General features: G+C 65.0%; 2 protein-coding genes across 2 annotated transcripts in view; one reads left to right on the top strand and one right to left on the bottom strand.

Annotated features, from left to right (window-relative positions):
- Window positions 1-7,177, top strand: part of EMIHUDRAFT_454943 (hypothetical protein) — a 7,905-nt gene extending 728 nt beyond the window's left edge. The window contains exons 3-21 of the mRNA XM_005789685.1: window positions 63-131; window positions 246-304; window positions 556-638; window positions 813-887; window positions 1,373-1,436; window positions 1,503-1,544; window positions 2,019-2,090; window positions 2,502-2,672; window positions 3,011-3,154; window positions 3,204-3,461; window positions 3,814-3,896; window positions 4,503-4,664; window positions 4,802-4,902; window positions 5,006-5,100; window positions 5,295-5,492; window positions 5,567-5,623; window positions 5,704-5,769; window positions 5,931-5,960; window positions 6,634-7,177. Of these exons, the coding sequence (XP_005789742.1) occupies window positions 63-131; window positions 246-304; window positions 556-638; window positions 813-887; window positions 1,373-1,436; window positions 1,503-1,544; window positions 2,019-2,090; window positions 2,502-2,672; window positions 3,011-3,154; window positions 3,204-3,461; window positions 3,814-3,896; window positions 4,503-4,664; window positions 4,802-4,902; window positions 5,006-5,100; window positions 5,295-5,492; window positions 5,567-5,623; window positions 5,704-5,769; window positions 5,931-5,960; window positions 6,634-6,807 (2,003 nt within the window). The 3' untranslated portion in view covers window positions 6,808-7,177. The remainder of the gene's footprint in view (window positions 1-62; window positions 132-245; window positions 305-555; window positions 639-812; window positions 888-1,372; window positions 1,437-1,502; window positions 1,545-2,018; window positions 2,091-2,501; window positions 2,673-3,010; window positions 3,155-3,203; window positions 3,462-3,813; window positions 3,897-4,502; window positions 4,665-4,801; window positions 4,903-5,005; window positions 5,101-5,294; window positions 5,493-5,566; window positions 5,624-5,703; window positions 5,770-5,930; window positions 5,961-6,633) is intronic.
- Window positions 7,178-7,555: 378 nt separating this feature from the next.
- Window positions 7,556-8,325, bottom strand: EMIHUDRAFT_225790 (hypothetical protein; the record flags this gene model as incomplete). Its single annotated transcript, XM_005789686.1, has 3 exons — window positions 7,556-7,597; window positions 7,666-7,731; window positions 8,026-8,325. The coding sequence occupies 3 exons, from the start codon at window positions 8,323-8,325 to the stop codon at window positions 7,556-7,558; spliced, it is 408 nt and encodes a 135-aa protein (XP_005789743.1).
- Between the last annotated feature and the right edge of the window lie 1,311 nt (window positions 8,326-9,636).

Genomic DNA, 9,636 nt, shown 5'->3' on the forward strand with positions numbered 1-9,636 from the left:
ACTCAGGCCTCCTGGCCGTTTCTCCCCCTTCAGCCCCACCGGCCGGGTAAAGGGGGGTTGTTTCAACTGCTTGGAAAAAAAGGGGGGGGGGTTCGCCCTCTTTCGCAAGGGGTTAAAGCTCGACATCAAGTTGCAGGTCCGCCGGAAGAAACCTCCGGGACAGTTCCTGGACAGGGTCAGGATCACGCCAGGACAGCTTGTAACCCTTTTCCAGGCCCCCCCCCCCCCCCCCCTCTCCCCCGTGCCGCAGGTCTGCTGGCACGTGTACGGCCTTCTCTACCGCTCCGACCGCGAGTACGCGCAGGTCAGCCACACTGCTTGAAAGGGAGTAGCCAGTCATGACCAGTACAGCCAGCCACTAGTGACTCAGGTACAGCTCGGAGCTGACTGTGCTTTAAAGAGTAGAGCCAGTCATGACTAGTACAGCTCGGAGCTGACTAGTACAGCCAGTCACCCGTGACTCAGTACAGCTCCGACAGATGCGCGCAGGCAGGCCATCCTGTCCTGGCAGCGAACAGCCCGCCTATGGCCATTCACGGAGGCCGCCCCTCGCAGGCCATCAAGTGCTACCGCGGCGCGCTGCGGCACGAGCCAGACAACGTCAAGATCCTACGCGACCTTTCGATGCTCCAGATCCAGCTCCGGCTCGCCTAGAAGTTGACTCTCTCCCCACATCTCCCCACATCTCCCCCCTCTCTCGGGCCCTAGAAGCGGGAATACGGGCTCATGTGCGCCAACTAGCGCTCGAGGGCGGACCTGTGTTCCGCTGTGCTCACCCGCATTCCGCTGTGTTCACTGTCTTCTGCCTCTAGGCTCCGGCTGCTGCCGGGCTTCCTCGAGACGCGCCAGAAGCTTCTCACGATGAAGCCGACCAACCGGATGCACTGGTGAGGAGTTGAGTAATGAATGAATGACTTCATTCATCAATGAAGCCGACCAACCGGATGCACTGGTCCATACCTCCCTCCCCATACCTCCCCACACCTCCCCGTACCTCCCCACACCTCCCCACACCTCCCCATACCTCCCCACACCTCCCCACACCTCCCCATACCTCCCCATACCTCCCCACACCTCCCCACATCTCCCCACACCTCCCCACACCTCCCCATACCTCCCCACACCTCCCCACACCTCCCCACACCTCCCCACACCTCCCCACACCTCCCCACATCTCCCCACACCTCCCCACACCTCCCCACACCTCCGACCAGCCGGAGGCACTGGTCCGCCTCTGCGGCGTCGTGCGCCTCGCCCTGCTCGCCTCTGTGACTCAGCACACGGACCAACACCTGATCAGGTTCACACCTTATCGGCGGCGCTGCCACCTGGTCGGCCAGGAGTTACTCAATTAAGTCAATCGACTGATCAGGTTCACGTTCGCGGTGGCGCTTCACCTTGTCGGCCGGTACGATGAGGCGGTGGGCGTGGTGGAGGCACGAGAGGGCGCGCGAGGGGCGGGCGGTCGATTTCTTTTTCGAGCGCGTGATTCTTGTCGACAGGCGTACGAGAGGACGCTGGAGGGGTCCGACGAGCCCTCCAAGGAGCGAGATAGGGGGAGATATAGGGAGATATAGGGAGATATAGGGATGACGAGCCCTCCAAGGAGCGAGATAGGGGGAGATATAGGGAGATATAGGGAGATATAGGGAGATATAGGGAGGACGAGCCCTCCAAGGAGCGAGATAGGGGGAGATATAGGGAGATATAGGGAGATAAAGGGAGGACGAGCCCTCCAAGGAGCGAGATAGGGGGAGATAGGGGGAGATGTAGGGAGATATAGGGAGGACGAGCCCTCCAAGGAGCGAGATAGGGGGAGATGTAGGGAGATATAGGGAGATGTAGGGAGATAAAGGGAGGACGAGCCCTCCAAGGAGCGAGATAGGGGGAGATATAGGGAGATATAGGGAGATCAAGGGAGGACGAGCCCTCCAAGGAGCAGCGCGAGCACGGCGAGGCGGTGAGCCGAGTCACCCGGAGGAGACAGACCTGACCGCGGACCGAGCTGTGGTCCCTAGGAGCCGTACGAGTACAGCGAGATGCTGCTGTACAAGAACACGCTCTACGAGGAGGCGGGGCAGCCGCAGAAGGCGCGCCGCCCCAGTAGCGGATTGCGCGCTCTTCTCCTCCAGCCAGCGCTCGAGAGGGCCAGCTACTCCGCTGCATGCACCGTTCTTGCGTCGCTCGGTTCACACGCACTACTGCTCGCGATTTGATGCCCCCGATCTCCCCCGATCTCCCCAGATCTCCCCACCTCTCCCCACCTCTCCCCGACTCTCCCCATCTCTCCCCATCTCTCCCCATCTCTCCCCATCTCTCCCCATCTCTCCCCAAGCTCTGCCCAAGCTCTCCCCAAACTCTCCCAAGCTCTCCCCAAACTCTCCCAAACTCTCCCAAACTCTCCCCACCTCTCCCCAGATCTCCCAAACTCTCCCCAAACTCTCCCCACCTCTGCCCACCTCTCCCCAACTCTGCCCACCTCTGCCCGACTCTCGCGCAAGGCGCTCGACGACCTCGACGCAATCAAAGAGAAGGTAGCGGACCGCACCGGCTGGCGCGAGCGGCGCGCCGCGCTGCTTCTCGCCGTCGGCCGGCACGGCGAGGCGGGCGAGGAGTACCTCGCGCTGCTGAAGCGCAACCCGGAGCACTTCGGGTGGCACGCGGGGCTGCAGGCGGCAGCCCACCCACTAGTCCACCCACCAGGTAGTGCTCTCCTCCCCGGCGGCTCCGCTGGCAGGAGGAGGAGGGGTCCTCCTCGCCCTTGCGCCTGAGCCTGGTCGCGAGCAGCTTGGCGCAGTCTATCTTCTCGCTCTCTGATTCGCTTGAGCCCCTCCTTATCACGCCCCTTCCCACCGCTCGCTCAATGTCGTCTCTGATGTCCCATCGCCTCCTCTCCTATCGTCGACTTCCTCACCCCATTTCGAACCTCCACCAGGCCGCCACGCTGCAGAGCGGCGACCCCGACCGAGCGGTCGTTGCCAGTTGACAGGAGATGCGATCTCGTCCTCAGGCGGCCGAGCTGCAGACGGCGACCCCGACCGAGCGGTGGCTGAGCGCGGAGGTGACGGCGGAGGCGGAGGCGACGCTGGCCGCGCTGTACAGCAAGCTGCAAAAGGCCTACCCGAAGAGCCAGGCGTGCATGCGGCTGCCGCCAGTGTGTGTCCACCTCCAGAGAGTCTTGACTCCGAGTGTGAAGAGGGTAGGCGTGCATGCGGCTGCCTCTCGACTTCACGCGCTCGCCGCCCGCCTTCGCCGCCGCCCTGGACGCGTACGCGCGCAGCTACGTGCGCAAGGGCGTGCCGTCGCTGTTCGCAGACCTGAAGCCGCTCTGCGCCGAGGGCGCGTGGTCGCGTGTGCTCTTCGGCGAGGTCGTGGCGGGGTGGGTGGGCGCGCTGGAGGCGACGGGCGCCTTCCCGGACACTTGCGAGAAGGAGCCCCCGTCGACGCTGATGTGGGCGCGCGTGCTGCTGGCGCAGTACTACGACAGCTGCGGCGACACTGCGGCGGCGCTGTCGCAGCTGGACATGGCGATCGGCCACACGCCAACCTGCCTCGACCTCTACCTCTTCAAGGCAAGATGCGCCCGAGATCGAGCCGAGATCGCGCCGAGATCGCGCCGAGATCGCGCCGAGAACGAGCCGAGATCGCGCCGAGATCGAGCCGAGATCGCGCCGAGATCGCGCCGAGATCGCGCCGAGATCGAGCCGAGACCGCGCCGAGATCGAGCCGAGATCGAGCCGAGATCGAGCCGAGATCGAGCCGAGATCGCGCCGAGAGCAGACCTGCCTCGACCTCCTCCCTGCCCGCTCCCAGGCGCGCGTGTACAAGCACGCCGGCCACGCCTCCGCCGCTGCTCGTTGGATGGAGGAGGCGCGCAAGATGGACCTCGCCGACCGGTACCTCAACACCAAGGCGACTTCATTAACATTAATTAAAACGAAGTAGTTCCTTAATGAATGCCCTCGCCGACCGGTACCTCAACACCAAGGCGACTGCATTAAAGTTAATTAAACCTAAGTAGTTCCTTAATGAATGGCCTCGCCGACCGGTACCTCAACACCAAGGCGACTTAATTAACAGTAATTAAATTCTTTAAGTAATTAATGAATTAATGACCTCGCCGACCGGTACCTCAACACCAAAGGCGACGCGCTACCTGCTGCGCGCGGACTGCGTCCCCGAGGCGGAGGCGACGACCGCCCTTCCCGACGCAGGGTTTCGTGTCACACCGCGCCGCGGCAGGCCGTCCTCCTTGTCCACAGGCGACGATCGCCCTCTTCACCAAGGACGGCGGCTCGACCCTCCACGAGATGCAGTGCGTCTGTTAATTCAGTAATTAATTAAGTAGTTAATTAATTAATGACCCTGCACGAGATGCAGTGCGTCTGTTAATTCAGTAATTAATTAATTAATTAATGACCCTCCACGAGATGCAGTGCGTCTGGTTTGAGCTCGAGGCTGGCGGCGTCGTCCCGTGCCTTGAGGGACTCCTCTTGTCTTAGGTGCGTCTGGTTTGAGCTCGAGCTGGCGGCGTCCTACCTGCGCACGGGCGACTACGGCCGCGCGCTCAAGAACTTCGCGCACGTGGAGCAGCACTTTGCAGACATTGGCGAGGACCAGTTCGACTTCCACACCTACTGCGTGCGCAAGATGACCCTCCGCGAGTCCGTCGAGAGCACCCCCTCGCCAGCTGGCCGCCGTGAGGAGCGCCTCTTCACACCTGCAGCTGTGAACAGGTGCGGGGCCGGGTCCTCCGCGACAGCTGTGAACAGCGTCTCCTCACACGCGCAGCTGTGAACAGGTACGTCAAGATGGTCCGCTTCGAGGACACGCTGCACGGCCACGCCTTCTACGTGACCGCCGCGTGCGGCATCATCGACACCTACCTCCGCACCCGCGACTGTTGGGCAGCTGTTCACACGCGCAGCTGTGAACAGGCATCGTCGACACCTACCTCCGCACCCGCGACTGTTGGGCAGCTGTTCACACGCGCAGCTGTGAACAGGCATCGTCGACACCTACCTCCGCATCGTGGCGAAGCCGGCGCGCGACGCGGCGGCCGCCGCCGCGGAGGAAGCCGGCGGCGGGCTGAGCGTGCAGGAGCGTGCAGAAGAGCTCGCGCCAGCTCGGGCAATCTCGGGTCATCTCGGGCCATCTCGGGCCATCTCGGGCCATCTCGGGCCATCTCGGGCCATCTCGGGCCATCTCGGGTGATCTCAGCGTGCAGAGCGGAAGAAGGCCGAGGTGACTGACAAGTGGCAGTCCGTCAGTGGTTCGCTTCTCCGCTCGTGCAGGAGCGGAAGAAGGCCGAGTCCAAGCGGCGCAAGGCGGAGGCAAAGGCGAAGGCGGAGGCGGAGGCGCAGGCGAAGCGCGACGCGGACGCCAAGGGCAAGGACGGCAAGGGCGGCAAGAAGGGGGGCGGCAAGGAGAAGCCGCCCGACGACGACCCCTACGGCGAGGCGCTCGCGTCGGTCGAGGCGCCGCTGGCCAAGGCGCGGGCTGGGGGCGCGGTCCCGCTGCTGCCCCACGCGCCGGCAGTGGACCCGTGGATGCATGCATGGACTAGGCGGCGGGCTACATGCGGACGCTGCTGCTCCACGCGCCGGCGGAGCTGCGCGTGCAGGTGCTCGCCTGTCAGCTGGCCATGTGACCTCTTAGTTCTCGTTCAGAAATGAGTGAGCGAATTCAGAGCTGCGCGTGCAGGTGCTCGCCTGTCAGCTGGCCATGGCGCGCTCAAAGCCGCTGCTCGCGTTGCGCGCGCTGCGAAAGGCGCTCATTGGGGGGCGGCCGGGGGGGGCGGGGGGGAGTCTGACGTTTCCCTGACGTTTCCTTCCGTGAGATGCGGCCGCTTCAAGAGTGCACCGAGGTGGTCGATGAGAGGAGGGGGGGGGACCTAGAGTGGAGGTGAGTCTGCCCGACTGCTGCGACAGGCGCTCTCGCTCGGCGCCGCGGACGCGCAGGTGCACCGCAGCGCCGCCCGCTTCCTCCACCTGTACCGCGCGGGCGGCGCGGCGCTGGCGCCTGCGGTAGCGACGGTGGTGGAGCGGCACAGCGCGCAGATTCTGGCGGCGGCGGGACTGCCGACCGGGGCGACGGCCGAGGCGTACAACGACGCCTTCCTCGCGCGCGCGGGGGGCGGCGCGGCTGCGGCGGCAGTCGCCCACGCCGAGGTGCGCGCGCTCGTCGCCCCCGCGCAGGCGGCCGCGGCTCGCGAGGCGCTGGCGAGTCTCGACCTGCAGCAGGCTTCCTAGCCCTGGCCCTAGCCCTAGCCCTAGCCCTGGCCCTAGCCCTGGCCCTAGCCCTAGCCCTGGCCCTGGCCCTAGCCCTAGCCCTGGCCCTAGCCCTAGCCCTGGCCCTGGCCCTGGCCCTAGCCCTGGCCCTGGCCCTGGCCCTGGCCCTAGCCCTGGCCCTAGCCCTGGCCCTAGCCCTGGCCCTAGCCCTGGCCCTAGCCCTGGCCCTAGCCCTAGCCCTAGCCCTAGCCCTGGCCCTAGCCCTAGCCCTAGCCCTAGCCCTGGCCCTAGCCCTAGCCCTAGCCCTAGCCCTAGCCCTAGCCCTGGCCCTAGCCCTGGCCCTGGCCCTAGCCCTGGCCCTAGCCCTGGCCCTGGCCCTGACTCGATCCCCGACCTCCAGCAGGCCAGCCTAGCGGTGTGCAAGGAGGCCCTCGCCCTCCTCGAGCCCGGAGGCGCGCTCGCGGACGCCGCTGCCGCCGCCGCCTTCCGACAAAAGGCGGTGGCGCGGTTCCCGCACGCGCCGGCCTTCGGCGGCGGCAGCGGCGACGAGCCTCCCCCGCCGCCGAGCGGAGAGTGAGCGCGCGGCGGGCGGGAGGGGAGCGTTGGGGGGGGGATGCGGAGCCGGCCGATCGGAGTGGTCGTTCTCTCTGACGACATTCGGCGCGCCCGCCTGGCCCCTGCTCCCCTCCTGCGCCCGTCCATCCCCCGGCGGCTCCGGCCGACACCGCGCCGAGGCCGTGGCGCCGCTGTCGCCACCGGGCCGGGGGACCGGGCCCCTCGCATGACGCTTCTCTTACCGTCCTGGCACGCCACTACACCGGGACCGGGGTTTACGGCGACCTCTCGTCCCTCTCCATCTCTTTTCTCACCCGTCCGCTCTCTGCAGAGATCAGCGGTGTGTGTGGCGATCCCATCGCCCTCGCAAAGAGAAGATAATACAGACGTGCTGTTTTTTTCTCGTGCAGTTAGGGTCACACGCCTCTGCTCTATACCTAATAAACAAGGGCGCAGGGCGGGGCACACCCGGAAAGTGAGAAACGCCGGGCAGCGTGGTGCACAACGAAACCTCCCATACGCGTTTGTCTCCTCCTTTCTTCGGGCTGTTCCATCTCCTCGTCTCTTTCCCACCTAGGCGGGGCGGGGGTCGGGGGGGCGGCGGGCGCGGGGTGCGAGGTGCGGCGTGCGGTGCGTGCAATCGTGTGTTTGGCGTCATGTTGTGTGTGCCGTCGCTTGTTATTAACATCGAAGTCTAGCTCATAAATAAATAAACAAAGAACTAGACAAATACCAAATTCCAAATCGCAAGCATACGTTAGAAACCCAAATCAGGCGGCGACGTGGCATACGAGCTCGTAATAAAAAAAGTACTGTGAGATGGGTAAAAATAAATAAAACGGTCAAACTCTGAGACGAGATGGGATTTAGGGACATGTACATGTGTCCCCGCCCGCTCCCACCCGCTCCCCCCGCTACGCGGCAGGGCCCCTGGCCCTGCCGGCCCCTGTGCCGCCCCGCACGTCTTTGGTAATAACATGAAACAAAAACGGACACCTCTCTACTGTGAGATGGGTAAAAAGGAGCAGGTCCCCGCCCGTGCGATCTTTGTGCAGGGTTCTTTGTGGGTGTGGTCGGCGACTACCCGGGGTCGTCCTCCCGATGGGGGACTAGCACTAGCCGTCTTCCACATGGTCCCTCGGGTCCCTGCTGCTCCTAATCTCTTCGTACATCCTCCTGCTGATCTCCGCAACATCCTGCTCCCTCCCTCGTCTCGCCCTGCGCGTCTGCTCCGCCTCACCGTCTTCTGCCCTGCGTCGTCTGGCGACGGGGGTCCTCCATAGTCGGTCGAGGTCGCCGCCCTCCTCGTGCCTCTTCCCAACGTTCCCTCGGCGGCCGATGCCGTCTGCTCCGGCTCCCCAGTCCCCGGGTCTGCCCTGCTCTCGTCTGCGCTAGTTTCTGCTTCGTCACCACCGGCGTCTCTCCGCTTCCTTCTCCCCTTCTTGTATGCTTTGCACATCGCGTCGATTCCTTTTCGTGTGAGCACCAGCCTGAAGCCCGCCCAGCAGCTGAACCGCTCCCTAAGTCGAAGGAGCATCATCAGTCTCACCCACTTCGCTCGCTGTACCCACCGTCTCCGCTCCCTCCCGCTTGAGCCGCCGTCGCGGCCCTCGTTCGTCCCACTGGCAGCTGGCCTGTCTCTGCACGCGCATCCTTCCTGTGCTGCTCGCTCGCCAACTAACTCTCTAATCGGTTACTGGACCGTCACGTCTTCGACCCGTCGAACAACGTTCGACCATGGCACTGTTCACAGCGCGCGCGGACGGCGGCTCTGCGCGTTCCGCTCAGCAGGACTTTTGTAAAGCGTGCTTGTGTCAGGTTACAGACGCTAGTATCGACCTCAGATACCCAAACCCGAATAATTAAGGGTCAAACCATGGTCGAACATCCGTCGAACACAGGTCGAACAACGAAAAGAGACTAGTGCGACCGCTAGACGACGGTCTCCGCCGGCCCCGAGGCTGCCCAGCCCCAGTACCACACCGGCCACATGCACCGTGGCGCTGCAGTCGGTCAGTGAGGCACTAGACGGGCTACGGAACCATGCGCGCGCCGGGCTCGTGCGCCGCCTCGATTTTGCATCTCTCCGCTCCGCGGCCGACTGAGGGGCCAGCTCGCCCGGCGACAAGCCCAGCCATCGCCCAGCGCCCCGTACCGACGGGGGCCACGCAAAAAAACCGCACCTACGACTAGGCTGAGCACGTGAGGGGGGGCGTCGGTGTCGGCCGCGGGTGGGCTGCGAGGTCCGAGGAGGGCGCGGGTGGGAGCATGGGAGATGCACCACCGCTCGACGAAGACGCGCCCGACGAAGCCCCGCTGGCGTAGGATGGTCGATCCTCACCTAATAGCGTCGAGCATGTGCGAAAAAGAGCGCAAATCGGAGCTCAACTCGCGCGCGGCGGGAAAGAGGTGTGGCGAGGAGCTGCTGCACTGCCCCCAAACGCGCTCGGGCAGCACGTCGGCGCGCCTGCGGGGTGAGTGGAGGTGAAACTAGGCTTGCTGGCACGCACATCCCGCACCACCCCCGCGCCCGCGCGCACCATGCCGCCGTCCCACCTCACAGCCAAGCGCGATCGCCGACGCACGCAGCGACGCCGAGCGGTGGCCTCGCAGACGACGAGCGCGATGAGGCCGCCGCGCCGCCGAGGTGGCCGGCGCGTGCCAGCCGCTGGCCCGTCCAGCGTGGCGGGACCGGCTCGCCTATCCGCTTTTTTGGCAGCCTCGCGATAATCACATTTTGAGACCCTGGGAAGCTCCTCTTTTGAGGGAGTCCGTCGCTGAGGCGCCGTCGCTCGGCGGGCCGCCGGTATCTTTTCGAATGCGATCTCGGGCGGGAGCCCTGGAGAGCCCG

The sequence above is a fragment of the Emiliania huxleyi genome (genome assembly GCF_000372725.1).
Source record: "Emiliania huxleyi CCMP1516 chromosome Unknown EMIHUscaffold_126, whole genome shotgun sequence".
NCBI classification, from domain to species: domain Eukaryota; phylum Haptophyta; order Isochrysidales; family Noelaerhabdaceae; genus Emiliania; species Emiliania huxleyi.